General features: G+C 41.6%; 1 protein-coding gene across 2 annotated transcripts in view; it reads left to right on the top strand.

Annotated features, from left to right (window-relative positions):
* Positions 1–16977, top strand: part of FBN1 (fibrillin 1) — a 240430-nt gene that overhangs the window by 138208 nt on the left and 85245 nt on the right. For both annotated transcript variants that reach the window (XM_032481236.1, XM_032481237.1), the window contains 10 exons: positions 1448–1570; positions 2653–2805; positions 6438–6491; positions 8021–8146; positions 10515–10640; positions 11204–11323; positions 11556–11693; positions 12556–12606; positions 14238–14363; positions 16444–16671. In XM_032481236.1, the coding sequence (XP_032337127.1) occupies positions 1448–1570; positions 2653–2805; positions 6438–6491; positions 8021–8146; positions 10515–10640; positions 11204–11323; positions 11556–11693; positions 12556–12606; positions 14238–14363; positions 16444–16671 (1245 nt within the window). The remainder of the gene's footprint in view (positions 1–1447; positions 1571–2652; positions 2806–6437; positions 6492–8020; positions 8147–10514; positions 10641–11203; positions 11324–11555; positions 11694–12555; positions 12607–14237; positions 14364–16443; positions 16672–16977) is intronic.

Raw genomic sequence — 16977 nt, forward strand, 5'->3', positions numbered from 1 at the left:
GAGAAGGAGAATGGCCTGTATTCTTACCTATGCCTTCTTTCTGATCTTTAGAGAAGGTGGAGTAGTGAGAACAAAGGAGGAAGAAAGGAAAGGAAGAAATGTATGCTGAATTCTTTTCCGTAATTTTTCTCTTGACACCAACAGGGAAAGATTTTCTCTTCTCCCCGAGCGCTTAGTTGACGCCACAAAAATGTGCCTGCTCAGAGTTGAATAAGCAAAGCTAATTTCATGTCTACAGTTAACTCATCTGATGACCAGCTTGGCCTTGCTGATCAGTCTCTGAAGGTTGAGGCCACTGTCTGGGAGCAGTCCCTTCTGGATCTGTTATGTCTCTGTCCCCAGTGAAAAGCCTTCGTGTGACTTTTCAGGCTGTCGTCACCCTTGTTTTACCATAGGTCTCAACTGGCATAAAAAGGTGACCCGAATAACTGAACCAATTGGAGTTCATGTATTTAAATATAACTGCTGTTTTAAAATACAATCTGTACACGGAATCTTGGACCATCGGGATATATTTTGTGCCAAATAACACAAGCTGAGCAAAACGCAGAGGTGTTTCAGTCTCAATTTGCCTTTTTAAGGTCAGAAGAAAGGAAATAGTCACATACACTAGTTGTATATTATAAAGGGAGTTGTTATAAAATGACTTGCTTCAAAGTGTTATATGTTTTCCAAAACACAATTTTGGTACCATTTCTACTTTCCCGAATTAAGGGGGAAAAATATCTGCTAATATTAGTATGTGCCCAATAAAGTCTTTTAGCAGACCTCCCTAAGTATACACATATGATACTATAAAATACTTGTAATGCTTAAGAGATTTTTCTTTGCTGGGTTCCAATTGCTTACAGCGCTGTTTTTGGCTAGGAATGGTCATCACAGGCATCCATATTCATTTTCTGTTCCTTTTTTATGGTGTTCCATCAAGACTTTAGTTCTGTGTCTCCTCATGTCATTCTAAGTGTCCCAGAGAGTGAAGGCATGAGTGATACTGGAATAGACACCAGTCTGGGTGTTGGATGCCAAAAGGAGAAGCTTCCTGCCCAGGTCAAAGATGCAGTTTATTATCAAGCTCAATTCCTGACAGCCCTGGAAGAACGGCCATGTGAAACATTACACAAGACCCTTTGTCTTGTAGCTGTCACTTCCCCTCTTCTTCCAATTCTGTTTTGCCTTTGTGATTCTTGTTTTGGATTTAAAAAAAAAATCTCAGGAGAATGTTATTAAAATAGCTTCCTATGGAAAAGAAATAAGCTCAGACCGTTTCTCTCTCCCAATTTTTATTCCTCTTCTCTCAAAGGAAAACAAACTGCATCTCATTGGGCTTTTATTGTTGATGCCGCATTTTATCTTGAATGCTCCCCATTTTCAAGTCTCAGAATTGGAAATGTGTTCTGGTTGTAGGTAAAGTCACTTCGTTTTTCATAAATGCTTTTCCCCACCACAGATATTAATGAGTGTGAAACGCCTGGGATCTGCATGAATGGGCGCTGTGTCAACACTGATGGCTCCTACAGATGTGAATGCTTTCCTGGACTGGCCGTGGGCCTGGATGGACGCGTGTGTGTCGGTAAGATTAAAGCCATGACTATATGTACGATGGAGATGCACCCTCTGTCAGTATCCACCAGGAACAAATGCACTCTACCATAGCAGATATGATGCAGTTAATATTTGTGGGGCAACAGACTAATAGGATGAGTTCTCTTCTTGGATAAAGTGGATATTAATTTAAAGGATAGAACAATTAGCTGAGATAAATGAAAACCAAAGGGATCTGCACCCCTCCTTCCCTGTTGTCTTTCCTAATCCCCTAGCTATCCTCAATTTCCCCCAACCTTCCTTTATTGATAATGGTCTTTGAAACTGGCCTGTATATGCTCATTATCTCATGGTGAACATTTCATTTTCATCTAGGGAATTAAATGTCCAAAGGGAGCTATAGAAGGCAAAGGAGGATGTGGATAATCAAGAAAATTACATGATAATAGTTTTACGTGGCTTTATACAAAGTTTGAGATTTATTGAGAAATAGATACAAGTTTTATCTGAATTATTTTTAGGAAAGGTAGTCAGTAAACCCTTTAAATTGAGAGAAGATTGGACATAGCTGGAAATCCCCTCCTGCTGGTAAAGACAGCACAGCTAAACTGACCAGTATCTACAGATTTGTATAAATGAACCTTTTACAGACTAAACATCCTCCTCTTTGAAACTATATCTAATTCAGATATTCGATAATCACATGTTTATTTTGAGGTGGGCCATATTTCTAATAAAGACCTTATTTATTGTAAAGTGAGCTTGAATGGCCATCCATCATTCATTCAGCATTTATTAAGTGCCTTCTCTGTAGAAACCTGGGGAAGGAAAAAAATGAGTGTGATATAATCCCAGCCCTGGAGGACCTCCCAGTTGGGTAAACCGTGGTAGTCCCTAGAAAACTGAGAGTCTGGTGGTTGATTGGAAGCTGAATGCTGAATGATTTGCTTTGTTTTGTTTTCTAGTGAGACCTAATACGAAAGGCATTCTGTATGAGTTAGAACAGGGATGGCGGGTAAATAAAGCCAGCATGAACCTTGACCTGGGGAGGAGGGGGGCTCCCATCTCTTTGAAGCGACAGTGTGATGACAGCCGCGTCTTCCTGTTTAGACACACACATGCGGAGCACATGCTATGGTGGATACAAGAGAGGCCAGTGTGTCAAACCCTTGTTTGGTGCTGTTACCAAATCTGAATGCTGCTGCGCCAGCACTGAGTATGCTTTCGGGGAGCCTTGCCAGCCGTGTCCTTCACAGAATTCAGGTATGTGGTGTCGTGGGGATGCACTCGTGCTGTCGGGCTTCTGCCACCGCCTGCAGTCTTTGCATGTAGGGAAGTCACAGGGAAAGATTACGTTATGCTCTCCAGGTACATCGCATGCCTTGCTGGGGGCTTGGCAGGGGGGGCTGCTCAGGCTCTGATCACGCGTCACTCGCCGACCTAGCAATCACTTGGATCAGGCAGCACATTCGTGCCTCCTGTCTGAGCTCCTCCACCTCAGTAGGATACATGCAACTTACCTTGTTTCCTAACATAGTTTCGCAGTATCTGCATTTTGCAAGAACTATTATCGAAGCAGAATTTTACAGAGTGTAAAAGTAAATAATTTTCAAATTACCTGAATATTTCCAGCATTTTTTTTTTCCAAAAGTCCCTTTGTGAATTTTGGTCAAATCCTTTCATGTTGATTTAGGTGTGCTTTTCCTAAATGATTTTATTCAATCCTAGGGAAAAAGTATTTTTCTCAATTTGAAGTGACATGGCGTAGTGAAAGGAAAACTGGTCAGTGAGTCAGAATTCTGCTTCCCAGCCACAGGCCAACAAATTACTTAATTGGAGGGTTCAGTTCTTTGTGGATTTTTGTTTATTTAGGAATTTTTCTTACCTACTTTCAAAGGGGTTTGAGATGACTTACATTAGTAAACGTACATAAAATAGAATAATACAGAAAAGGGATCCTTAGGTTTTTTCATCTACAAAATAAATTGTCCTGGATAATCCAGAAGATCCCCTCCAGTTGTAAATTATTTCTATTCATAAGGCAAAAATAGTTTACTGAAATGAAAGCAATAGACTGTCAACATTTGAACATAATTTTAAGGTAGCTTGGCAGATGACTTCTAATGTCCTAAAACAGAGTCAGTCCTAATATTGAAAACATGTAGCACTGATTGGTTGGTTTACATCTAAAATTTAGTTAATTTATTTCTGGCTTAGATACAACCAATTCAAGAGGAACTCATGGTTTTTAAACATTTTCCATTTTGAAAATAATAATAGTTGAAATCAGACAGTTAGAAATTAAAATATATTATGAGAAATTAGAGAAGGTTAAATGGAAGAGCTGAAAGGAAATGGGGCAATGCCAGTTAAAGAAAGAAAGCTTTATTCTGCATGAGAACTTCACCCAGTGAGTAATGTAGAAAGTGTCATTCTACATATGATTACTAATCAATTAGATACATGTTTGCAATAACACTTCAATTTATAGTATACAAATATAATTCTGTCCAACAAAGATACTTCCATGTAACTGTATAGTTGTATATTATTAATATCATCCTTTCGTATGTTACTTGAACTTTTCAAAGAACTTTTCTTACATACTTTGAATTTACAAAATAGGTAAGTATCCTGAAAACTGGTGCACAAAAATATCGGTGATTTGTTCCTGTCTTGAATGGGTAGGAGAGACAAAACTTAGAATCTAGGACCATTGGTGCATACAGTTCTCTGTTTTTACATTTTCCTCTGAACCAAGTACATCTCCAAAGAATTTGTATGATACAGAGGAAAATGAAGTAGCCTTTGAAGTAGCCTTATAAAAAGATGACCAAAAGAGACCAGATTTCTTTAAGCAGTAAAGCTTAAAGAGAGCTGTATTTGAAGCTCAATTCTGCTAGCTTCTGTTTTATATTTGAATGGATTTACACAGAAGAGGCCCATGTGTAGAAGTGGTTTCATTCAGTTTGGTTTCTCCGCTCCTTTGGTAGATGAAATTGCCAAATAACGAAGGGTTGAAGTGGAGGCTATCCCTTATTTCAGGAGAGAGGAGGGATTTTAAAAGGTACTAGAAATATCCAGAAGGACTATCTTTAGTCAATCTAGTCAACTCAAACCACCCAGCATCTAAAGCTCATCTTCGTGCTCTGGAAGCCAAATTAGCTACATGTGAAGATACATCTCCCTGGCTGCTGAGCTTTTACTCTTGTAGAAATTGGTCAGTAAAACCCACAGAAGAGCAGTTACTAGGAATGTTCTCATCTGTCCTCACTCTGCCGTGTGCGTGGCACAGCGCGGAGTTAGCTCAGTAACACCTACCATTCACTGAGTGCTTGAGCGTGTTCTCTCAGTAAATCTGCGGAACTGCCAAGTGAGTTGGGTAGCATTTTCTACGACTTAGGATGCGGGAACTAGAAGAGGGAAAGGACTTGCTCCCAAGACCCCCAGCGTAAGCACTGTCATCAGCATTCAAGCCCACGCTGATCTGAATTCACTGCAGTTTTGAGTCTGGCACCAGCCCCTGCCCGAATGGAAAAGAACCATGACAATGATTTGCTTCCATTGAGACCAAACATCAGCTAATTTAGTGCTAATTACAAAACTGGTTTTGGCAAAAATAGCACGATTTTGTTTTTCCTGTTTTGTTACTTACACTGTTTCCTGAGTGGTTTAATTAACTGTTGATGTGAAGCAATACAGAGGATGTGTTTCTTTCTGCTCCCAGTCCCTGACTTTCAAACCCAGTGGTGATCACCTTCCCATTTGTTCCTTTTTTTTTTTTTTGAGATGATTGAAACATTAAGGGATTTCACCCTTTTAAGAGGATTGAAAAATCAACGAATTTCATCACTTTTCTCAAATTTCTGTTTGCTGGAAGACAGAGGCTCTGAAGCAGTCAACCTTCGTCTCTTTAATCTGTATAACTCATTTGCATCCCCTGTCATCCAGAATGCAATTTTTTAGCATGTGGACGTATAGGAACTATTTGCTTCAGCACTGAGGTGCAGTCGAGCTCTGTGAAAAAGGACCATACCTAGTATTCAGTTCTCCTGCCCCTTAAGCACAAAGGAGCTGCATTTGACCATGAGACTCTGTAGTTGCCAGAAACCATGGGCAACTAAGGAAGCACTTTAGTTTCTTTTCCTTGGATTGAGTATGATTCCTGTTAGTTCTCCATTGTCGTCAGTCATTCTTAGGTTCATCTAAATCTTGTTGGAATTGTGTATAAAATATTGTATCCATTTTAAGAAATAGGAATCCGATTCCATCGCGAATTTGGGAATTGAACACACCTCGATTTCTTCAGTAAGATCTCACAGTTTTAACGTTATGGAATACCTTCCCTGTGGGTTTATCATATAGAATGAATGTAGTATCCTGATGAATTACATGTATTTAAAAATACAGGTAAATGCAAGTGTAGATACTTTGTTGTTTTTGTGAGAGGGAAGGTAGAGAATTTGCAGAGAGAAATGAGAAAATGTTAAGAACTTGATTGTAACTGAAAAAAAAATAGCTCAAACTAGGAAAAAATTTATTCCCAAGATGGTGGGAGAAAGTTTTATTAACGGCTAAGAAACCACATTTTCACAGGCACATTTCACCGTACGTGTAAAGTGGTCCCTGGTGAACAAAAATCAAGTCACGGGAAAAACACCTTTTCCGAAAGTGCTTTGCACAAGGAATTGCTGTAACTTGCCTGTATCCTTAAAAGCCGTTTTCCACGGTGATTGCGGAGCCTGGTTTGACTCCCTGGGGAGATGCCTCCTTTTCCATTACCACTTTATTTCCGTTGCACTCACTTTGGAGGAAATGACTTGTGCAAAGCCAAGGGCAGGATCAACCTGTTCTGCAAACAAGGGCATCACTTACTATCTGTTAATTTATTGCAGCGGAGTACCAGGCGCTCTGCAGCAGTGGGCCGGGAATAACGTCGGCAGGCAGTGGTAAGGACTCGCTTTGAAATTCACTACCTTCAGCGTGTGCAGACGCAGCACTGGGCCTTCCTGGGGGTCTCCAGTCGGTCCCTTTACCGCAGTCTGGTCTGACTCTCCTCTCTGGCCGTCACTGCATGACATTCCTGGGACACCTAGAAGCCCCCAGTGTGGGGACAGCAGCCGTGGCACAGTGGGTCCTGCCACTGCAGGGTGTGGGGGTTGGTGCTGAAGGATTGAGTGCCCTCCCAGGGTGGTTTATGTGGATGAGATGCAATGACTGTGGTCACTCATTCATTCATGAGAAAGGGCAGCCTGGTCGGTCTACCACTATAAAGTACAGTTCAGGGTTATAGACTCAAGGGAACTGTTTTCTGCACATTGGGAACGCTTTCTTAACTGCCAAGTGCTCGGTCATTACCAGGTGGCAGTAGGGAGCCATCTTGCATTTTGTAGGAGCCAGTGTTAGCAATTAACCAAGTTGGAAGAAAATGAACTATTTAAGTGTAGGAGTTAGAATGGAGAAATATTGGTGCCATAAAGAGAAATTCAAGTTAGAAGGGGGAAATTGGAACAAGTGTAGAAATAGGCGACAAGAAAGAGGAAGGGGTTATTTATATACAATGAGATGATTTGATTCAAGAGAGTTCTGGAAAAAAAATAGACTGGCTGAACTGATTGTCAGTTCATTCTCTTGATTGAGTTCATCGTTACGTGTGGATGAAGAAGGGGCAGGGTGGGTATTTGGAGGAGAAAGGAGGAGAAGTAAGGAAATTAATAATGAATAAAGAGTTCATGGGGGACCTGGGGAAGAAAAAAAAGGTCAACCAAGATTTTTGGAAGAGTCGGGCAATAAAATTTGAGACTGGCGTTCACTGTCATTTGGCATCACCCTTGACTATTACAGCTCTCAGGACCCAGCCTCACCTGGCTAGAGTTGCTCTTCCAGAGCAGGTAGTGTTAGAGCAGGCTTGGACCGATGACTAGGTTTGCTGCAGACAGTCCCAACACAGAGTGGAGAGGGCGTGTGTGTTCATGGCAGAGTAAGAGATTTAAAGTGAATAAACAGAGTTCATATTTTAATTTAACCTTGAGAATATTATTGAACCTACGAAAGTCTGAATCACGAGAAGGACACAATCACCTTGTTTTTAGGCTAAGTCTGGTGGCAGTGTAGAAGGTAGATCAAAGAGGGATGGACTGATGGCAGGGAGACCAGTTGTAGGAACTTGGGCTCCGGATATGATCCACTTTTCCATCTTGATGTTTAGACAAGAAGTCCAGGGGTTCTCCTCTAGATTAAGGATTGGTAATCTTGTAGTTCTAGCTCAGATGCCAAGTTCTCTCAGGGACTGGTGGAAGGAAGATTTGACTCAGAATATCTTATTGTAAGAAAAAGGGACCAAGCTTTCTCATCAGAGAACTTTTATTTTCACGAGGTCCTAAGAGCTTTACATTTATTGTAATTTTTTTTTTTTATTGTTCACTTGATGTTTACTTTAGAAAGTTACTGATTTGGGGCTTTTTTCTGTGTGGTGCAGATATAAATGAATGTGCATTAGATCCTGATATTTGCCCAAATGGAATTTGTGAAAATCTCCGTGGGACCTACAAATGTATATGCAATTCAGGATATGAAGTGGACTCAACTGGAAAGAACTGTGTTGGTAAGAAGTCTTACCTGTTTTCTAAGACGTTTCGTGCATCATGCACATCTTTTGTTGCTTGAGGGAAACTGCTTGTGAGTAGCTTAAAGGACTGGACAAATGGATTCTCCACACTCTGGGTGTCTGCATGGCACCTACATGTCTTGGTTAACTAAAATCTGCGCAGCTGAATCCTGACAGTTTAGATCTTTTGTTTACTCAAATGGTGGAACATGGCGGGAGTACTGTCCCTCATACAGCGTACAGTTCTCTAATTCAGCAGGTTGAAGCAGAGGCCGAACCTTCTAGCTGCCTCTGTTGTTAGGGCTGCTGCAGATTGTCATTATCTGCAAAGTAGACATAGCCATCCGTCATTTTCGAAAAAGCAGAAATCTTACTTTGAATATTTTCTTCTCCTTTCCTTCCTAATATGTGGCCTTTGAACACACATAAAAAGAACTAATAACACATGAAAGCATCTTATTTGCTCCCATTTAAATCAGCTTTCACCTGAGTTTCAGGCTTAAACAAGTACCTAACAGAATGGAGAATGGAAGCAGGTCAGGGGAGCTACAGACTTATCATAAAACCCCTCTTCTTTCGACTACAGGCTTCTTTTTCTCTCCCTAACTTTTATTACTGGCCCAACCCTGGCCCTTCCTTTATGGTCTACGTTGAATTTTGAGACATGAATTTTTCCTTTTTCCCACCCTTAATTTTAGGGCCCTCTTTTGGGCTCAGTGATCAGTTGAGAATGCGTGGTACTTTCAAACTAGTTTCACTCAAAAAAAGGTTTACTATTTCATTTTTCTGTAATAGCCTCTCTACATTGGCACAAAAAATCATAATGTATTTGGGCAGGCCACAAAGACACAGAGATGTTTTAGCATCATCCAAAAATCACCCCATGGGAAGCTAAAGGGAGAGTCTGGTGAGGCAGTGGGGGTTCTTCCTCCAGTGCTTTGGTATAGACTCCAAAGTCGGGCACATGGTCATCAGGTCAGAAGTATGTTCACAGTTCAGATCATGTTCAGAGGTAGGAAGTTAGGAACCAAAGGTCCACTCCAGCCACTTCCCACACAGAGTTCCAGGGACTGGCTAGTTTATATCTTAATCTTCAATTTCTCAACTTAAGGCTCCAGATTCTTCTGATGTGATCAAAGTTTAAGAATTACAATAGTGACCCTTTTGGGAAGTGTTAGCATTCCTTATATAATTTTGATAGAATTCTCAGCATGGCGTTTGCTCAGACAATAAGTTAACTTTATACTTGATTTCCCCATATTTTAAATACTTCATAAACACTGCCCTCCATATCTGCAAGTTTTCCATTCAAGGATTCAACCAGCCTTGGATCAAAAATATTTGAAAAAAAATTCCAGAAAATTCCAAAAAGCAAAACTTAAATTTGCCCATGTACCAGCAACTATTTACATAGCATTGACATTGTATTGGGTGTTATAAGTAATCTAGAGATGATTCAAAGTATATGGGATATATGAAAATACTGTGCCATTTTGTATAAGGGACTTGAGCATCCATAGGTTTTGGTATCTGGGTTGGGTGTGCCTGGAACCCTGATCCCCTGCAGATACCAAGGGATCTCTGTATGTTGCTTATTTAGTGTATTTACTGTTTGAACCCATGCGGCTCTCCAGTGTTAAAACTGTGTCCCTTAAGGGCTATTAGCTTGTTAAATGATAATCTGAACAGAATCTCTCAATGGTAAAAAGTTCCTTGTGAAGTCTGTTGTGTGGTCTGTGATAGAGTTTAGCTCAAAGGGGTATATGAAACTATTTAAGTTCTGCACTTCCTAAATTATCTTAGTAATATATATCAAAAGTTTGATTTTGCATCAGACAGGCCTGTTACTCAGCTGAAAGCAAAGAGTTTTCCTCAGCTCTCTGAATCTTGAGTCTGCAGTCCTCATGACAGTTATAAACTCTACAGATTACTTCATACTTTGTAAACATAACTGGAGACCATTTAAATTATTCTAAAGAAGAAACGCCTATCCTGGAATTAACACATAGCGAAGAGGGATCATACTTTCTAAATATTTATTTAGTTCCTTTAACCAATAGGATTAGTCCTCTTAATTCTGGCACAATGAAACAATTACATAAAGATTAATGACTTCCAGCAATCTAAGTTTTCTTCCTGCTAAAGAAAGAAGTAAATTAAGCAGTGTCTGGTGACTTCAGACTTTGTGGACACCTAGTGCAGATCAAGCCTCTATTTTCCTAAAACAGATAATTTTGGCAAAAGCCAAAGCCTCTTTCCTTGAATTAATCACATCATTATGACCTTAGAAACTTAACCTAAAATGCAAAGAAATTGCGTGCAAGGGATGAGCTCTTTTAAAAGTTCACGTTTTTCGGTTTTCCAGATATTAATGAATGTGTACTGAATAGTCTACTTTGTGACAATGGACAATGTAGAAACACTCCGGGAAGTTTTGTCTGTACCTGCCCCAAGGGATTTATATACAAACCTGACCTAAAAACCTGTGAAGGTAAGACATATTTTTGTTCTTACAGCAAGTACTCTGCTCTCTTTTGGAGCACCACTGGAAAACCGCAAACATAAATTCGAGCAGCTTCTGTTTTGGACAGCTGTGTCACTTGGTTGAGATTCTGTGGTCCTAAATGACACTTGTATGCCCTTTGTAAGCTACTGATGACACTTACCTGCAATTGACATTTTATTTGCCATTTATTTTTCATTCAAATGCCATTTAAAAGTACTCCTTTTGTATTTGCCTGCATTTGTCATTTAATTTGCCATCAATTAATAGATGAAGAAAATATCAGATATATGCTGTTTGAGTTAGCAATTCAGAAATCACACTTCATTTGCTCCAGATTTTTTGAATAAAAAGATTCAGCCATGTGCTGACCATAGTGATGTGCTCAACTGTTATTTTTGGCATTCCATCTAGTCTAGAAAAAAAAATCTATCTAGGCCAGCCTTGCTATCTAATGAAGAATACGTGGTAGCAATTGAGGCCAAAGTTTAAATATTCATCCACGCCTAAGTCTGGTTTTCAGCAGTAATGTAGACCCGTTTTTGTTTCAGACATCGATGAATGTGAATCAAGTCCTTGCATTAATGGAGTCTGCAAGAACAGCCCAGGCTCTTTTATTTGTGAATGTTCTTCTGAAAGCACTTTGGATCCAACAAAAACCATCTGCATAGGTATTTATCTTTCTGAGACTGATTTTCCTATGTTTATCAGTGCTGCTGTATTTAATGTCCATTCTGATTGCGAATGAGTTTCAGTATGGGAGAACAGAATTTTAAATGATCATTATTTCTTGTTTCATGATACTATTCTTGCTGTAACTCCAATGCACATTTTGAATTTTTGATATAGAGCCTAATAAGTACCTATTAAATATACTCTGCCCTCCTCCCCCCGCCCCTGCAGAAACCATCAAGGGCACGTGCTGGCAGACTATCATCAATGGGCGGTGTGAGATCAACATCAATGGGGCCACACTGAAGTCCCAGTGCTGTTCCTCCCTCGGTGCTGCCTGGGGGAGCCCGTGTACCCCGTGCCAAGTCGGTAAGAGAAGGGGGTGCTGTGGCTCCTGTGCCCATCGCTTTGGGCACTTTGCTTAGAAAGGGGAAACCCAGAACTTGGTGTACGTAGCTTCACATGGGAATTTTAGAAGATTTAACTCCGATGACCTCAGTGAAACATATTGCTGAATAGGAAACTTAAGAGAAACATCAATGACAATAATTTTAAGTGATTCGGTTAATTTGTCGTTTTCTATCACCACCCTGTAATGTGCTTCTGTGGTGAGGCTTTCCTAGATCAGCAGTTCCTATGGGCTCTCTCGGGAACCTCATGATTAGGGGTCCCGAGCTTTTGACAGGAACAGATTTTCTTGCCAAAAAAAAAATGCTGTAAAGGAGCCAGTGTTCATGACTAAATTAAAGTTGTTGCAGAGCTGAGGTTTGAGAGCCTTGCTGATGATTTTGTTGATTCAGTGTCCACATACATAAGTGTGTGGATTTACATAGTGTGAGTGCTGCAGGGCATGGGATCTTCCAGTTCTAGACTTTGTTTTCCACACTCATGTTACAGCAGTCCTGCAGTGTGGTTTGTATTTTGGGGCTAATAGCAAGAGAGAAATCGAGTCAGTTCCCTTCTTAGTCATTGCCTTGGCTCGATCTCTAGGGCACCTCTAGGTCTTTTAGGATATCTCAGATGAGGTGAGCTTTATTCAAGAAGACATTTCAGTCTTCTTCATCACCTATGCAATCTCAGAAACACTTTGTTGTCTCAGACTTGTTCATAGCAATAAAAGCGAATTCCTGTTACAGGTCCTCTCTCGTGTTTCTTATCCCATGTCACACAAAGTCTGGGTATTGTTATCTCAGATTTGTTTTTTTTGCTTTTTGTTTGTTTTCTTGTGCAGATCCCATATGCGGTAAAGGCTATTCACGAATTAAAGGAACACAGTGTGAAGGTATTTATGATTATTTATAAACCATAAATCACTGTGTGCGTGAAGAATGCTTGTATTAACTTGGATTGGATAAAGCTGTCATGTAACTTCCCGGTGAGAAATATGCAGCAGGGAAAAAAAAAATGATGAAAACTGCCGAACAGAACAGACGTTAATTTCACAAGCGTATCTGCTAAGCGTGTAAGCAGATCACTACAGCCACAGGGCAGGGTGGCTGGAAATGCTTTAGGCTAAGCCCAGTTTCAGGTGACGGCCCTTTCAAAATACTATCTATGAAGAAGACGAGAAAGGAAGCTTTTGAGGAGGCTATGAGATTTGTATGTTTCTTGGCTTGTCCTGGTTTGTTGCTGTTTGTGTGTTTGTTTCACGGTCATGGATGATGAGAAAGGGACGCTCTTTTGCCTCGTTTTTGAAAGTCTACGTGGATTCTCTCCAGTTTGCTGTGATTCTTTCTTGCGGTGTCCCAGATAGACATAGGTCAGGGTGACTAACACAACCTGACATGACACAGCAGCTGAAAAATTTTAAAAACAGCAATTAGTCCCATATGTGGAATGAAGTGAAGTTTCTTTCCCTAAAATAAAGAGGAACACTATAACCCCCACCCAAGTTCTTGCTTTCCAAATGATGACTGAATCCTTTGGCCTTTCTCTGGTCCAGACCCATTGTTAATAACTTATCTGACCTCAGCAGCACATTTTGGTATACAAGTGGCCAGAACAAAATCAAAACGAAACCCCGAAAGGTAAATATCCCCCTCCCCATTTATTTCTCTCATAAGGAAAGATTTAGCATTTTTCCCTCAACATCCCCGACTGGGAAAGTTATTTCTTCTAAGTAGAGACATAGTGTGTATGAGTTTCTTGACTAATGCTTCCCCTTTTTCGTAAGTAAGTGCCTTTCTTCGGATTAACTTGATAAGTGAGTATTTTTCCCAAAGAAGTGCAGAGAACATAATGTTCTCCAATAAGCACGCTGGGAAGGACTGGTACGTTTGAGACAGATGCGATGAATGATGAGTGAATGAGCATGAGCCTATTCCACCTCTCCCCAGCTCCAGCTGGGACCACCAAGGCTCTGATGGAACAGCCCAAGACCACTGCTGAGATAGGACTAGATACAAACTTTCTTGGGACTTCTCAGCATTTCTCAAAGGAGACTCTTGACTGGCCCCACACATTCCTCAGTGGTGGATTTTTTTTCTCTGATCAGCTTTAAGCTGTTTTCTTCTTTGCTAGTTTGAAAGACCAAGTTTCGGTTTCTCTGCTTACTTCCAGCCATCTGATCTCATAAAGCTAATTATTTAGCCCCAGGATCCTTACCTGAGACGTCTCCAGTACCCAGCCCTGTTCCCAAGAACTCGCACCAGCTCCCTGTCTTTACAACTCAAACATTACTCCCTGAGACTAATGGAGAAACTCTGTTATCTTTGGTAACAGGTGGGCTAGGTCTAGCTGCTTTCCAAACATCCCAAAAACTCAACATGAATTATTTGGAGGCAAACTAGTTTTATAGACATATCAGGTTCATGGTAGCCTTTTCAGTTGTGAGAATAATACGACTCCACGAGTGGAATAAAGTAGAATGATGTTATACAGATACGTTAACTTCATGCCTTTTTTCCTCCGTAGATATAGATGAATGTGAAGTGTTCCCGGGAGTATGCAAAAATGGCTTATGTGTTAACTCTAAGGGATCATTTAAATGTCAGTGTCCCAGTGGGATGACTTTGGATGCCACGGGGAGGATCTGCCTAGGTAAAGACTGAGCTCATTACTTTTCTTTTTTAATTTGTTTTTTCTTTTTGTTGTTGTTGTTTTGTGTGTGGGTGGAGGGGGGAGGTTATTAGATTTATTTATTTATTTAATGGAGGTGCTGGGGATTGAGCCCAGGACCTCATGCATGCTAAGCATGTGCTCTACCACTGAGCTATATACCCTCCCCACCGTGAGCTCATTACTTTTCTTTTTATTTATTAATTTTTTTTAGGGGGGATGTAATTAAGTTTGTTTATTTACTTTTTAAAGGAGTGAGTGGGGATTGAACCCAGGATCATTACTTTTCTAATGAACATTTCTTAATGATCATTAAAAACTCAGTTAACAAGGTAGATCTGAGTTCTTGGTTCCAACTGTAGAAACACGTGTCCCAAATTCAGCATTTCTGTCAGGCTTCATGGTGGTTCCCTTGACAAATAGCCTTCCTAACTCAGCACTTTGCTTATTCTTTATAAAAAAGAGTACAGAATATGTCAGTGAAGAGAAACTTTACTTCTTTATTGATACATAACTATGCGTTAAATCACTACCATCACAGTTATTATTCTGGAGCTCTTAAATCTGTCCCCCATTTGTAATGAACACAGATAGAGTACTAGGTGATTGATGAGAAGAACATTTTTTGCTGAGTTGGAAACTGTAGCCCCTGCTTGCTAGGCATGCGTGCCATTAGCCAGAAGGACAGGTCCCTGCAGGAAGTTCTTGTGGGTATCAGGAGTGAAGAGTGTCACAGCCCTGAGGAGTGAACCTGAGGGAACAAGGGCTGTTACAGACACCAGTCATGGTGAGATCCTCTGTGACAACTGCTAGAACCCAAGGGACAGTGATACGGAAGCTACTGAACACCAGACCCTGAGTTCTTAGAAAGCTGCGCTGTGGACTCACGGTGGCAGCAGTTTTGAGATCCTACAGTCATGCTTGTGGGGTCTTGGGCTTATTCTGGGGTTACCACTGTGGCTTCCGACTGCCGGGAATATGTCATTTGGATCACTGGCTTCTGAGTCTGTGACTCTGGAAGTGATGCTCAGCCACATGGTGCGTCTGAACCTGTATGACACTGAAGAGCATCTTCAGAGAAGGACCAGTGTAAGTGGCTGAAAGAGGGGCAGGCAGTTAAGGGATTTGGATCCTTTATGAATTAGGGTTAATCAGCCTTAAACTATGGAACTTTATGGTTTATGATGTAAGCAATAGTAAAAGATAGAAGAGCTGGAATTCAGAGGCTGGAGTCCTTTCGTGACTCCGCGTGTCAGTCAGTACCATTCTGAGTCTTAGTTTCGTTGTTTAGGAGAGATCAGCATTTGACGAGCACCTTCTTCCAGGTTCTTCCATTGAAAGATGCTTCAGTGTTTCATTTAGGATTCATTTTGAAATGAGTCATCTTTATAGAGACAGCCTGAATGTGCTGTTGCTCAGAAGCCTTCAGAAGCTTTTTAACATTAAAGGAAGCTCAGGCTCCCCCGCGTATTCAGGGGAATGTGCACATAAGCACACGTCAGGGTGAAAAAAGAACTTGAGAAGAGCCGTGAATGGCTTTTCTTTGCCGTGCTTCCCCTTCAACCGCGAGCAGGGCAGTCCTCATTCCGGAGTTTACCCTTCCACCTCTCGGGAGAGGAAGTTCGTCTGAGCTGAAGGTGCTGGAGTCAGCTGAGGTGTGCTTTCCGCTAGGGAGGGGCCGTCAAGACACCCTGGGGTGCGTGCATGGTCTGTGCAGGGGAAGGCAGCTCCCCAAAGGCCAGGGTAGGGTTTCTCAGGATGCTGCTCCTCAGGTAGCATTAGCAGAAAATGCCTCACGCTGAAAGGATACTTTGCACGACCGGAGGTGCAGATAAATCCGAGCTGCTGGAGAGAGTCTTTATGAGGAGGGAAGGCCCCCCGACAAAGCCGAGGTTCCTTTTGAGGGAGAAGAGTTCATTGCAGTCAGTAAGTTCACAGGAAGCTATTATGTGTACGGTGCTTCGCCTAGCACGACGGGGGCAGTGGGGGGCAGCAGAGGCAGGGCGGCTCTGCTCTCCTCAGCCTCCCCCCCCCCCCCCCCCCGTTCCCGTCCCCCTGGCAGATATCCGCCTGGAGACCTGCTTCCTGAGGTACGAGGACGAGGAGTGCACCCTGCCCGTGGTCGGCCGCCACCGCATGGACGCCTGCTGCTGCTCCGTTGGGGCCGCCTGGGGCACCGACGAGTGTGAGGAGTGTCCCGTGAAAAACACGCCCGAGTACGACGAGCTGTGCCCCAGAGGGTCCGGCTTCGCCACCAAAGAAATTACAAATGGAAAACCTTTCTTCAAAGGTGGGTGGTCTCAGTGGTTGATGGCTCCTCTCTTAGATCCACCCAGGGTGCATGTGCACGAGCCCAGAGTCCCACTGACAGAATTATCATCAGTCTGATCACCCCTTGATCACCTTAGTTATGTGTTCTTTGCTTTGTGCATTTTACACAGTGAGGTGTTCACCCTGTCACAAGTTTTCTTTTTCTACATCTCAGGACTTCTGAGGTCACTTGGTTCTCCCATCTGGTCACTATTAAGTGTTAAAGTAGATTTTAATACTACCCGAATGCTAAGCATAAATGAAAGAAAGACCTTCCTGGAAAAAT

The sequence above is a fragment of the Camelus ferus genome, chromosome 6 (assembly GCF_009834535.1).
Source record: "Camelus ferus isolate YT-003-E chromosome 6, BCGSAC_Cfer_1.0, whole genome shotgun sequence".
Taxonomy (NCBI): domain Eukaryota; kingdom Metazoa; phylum Chordata; class Mammalia; order Artiodactyla; family Camelidae; genus Camelus; species Camelus ferus.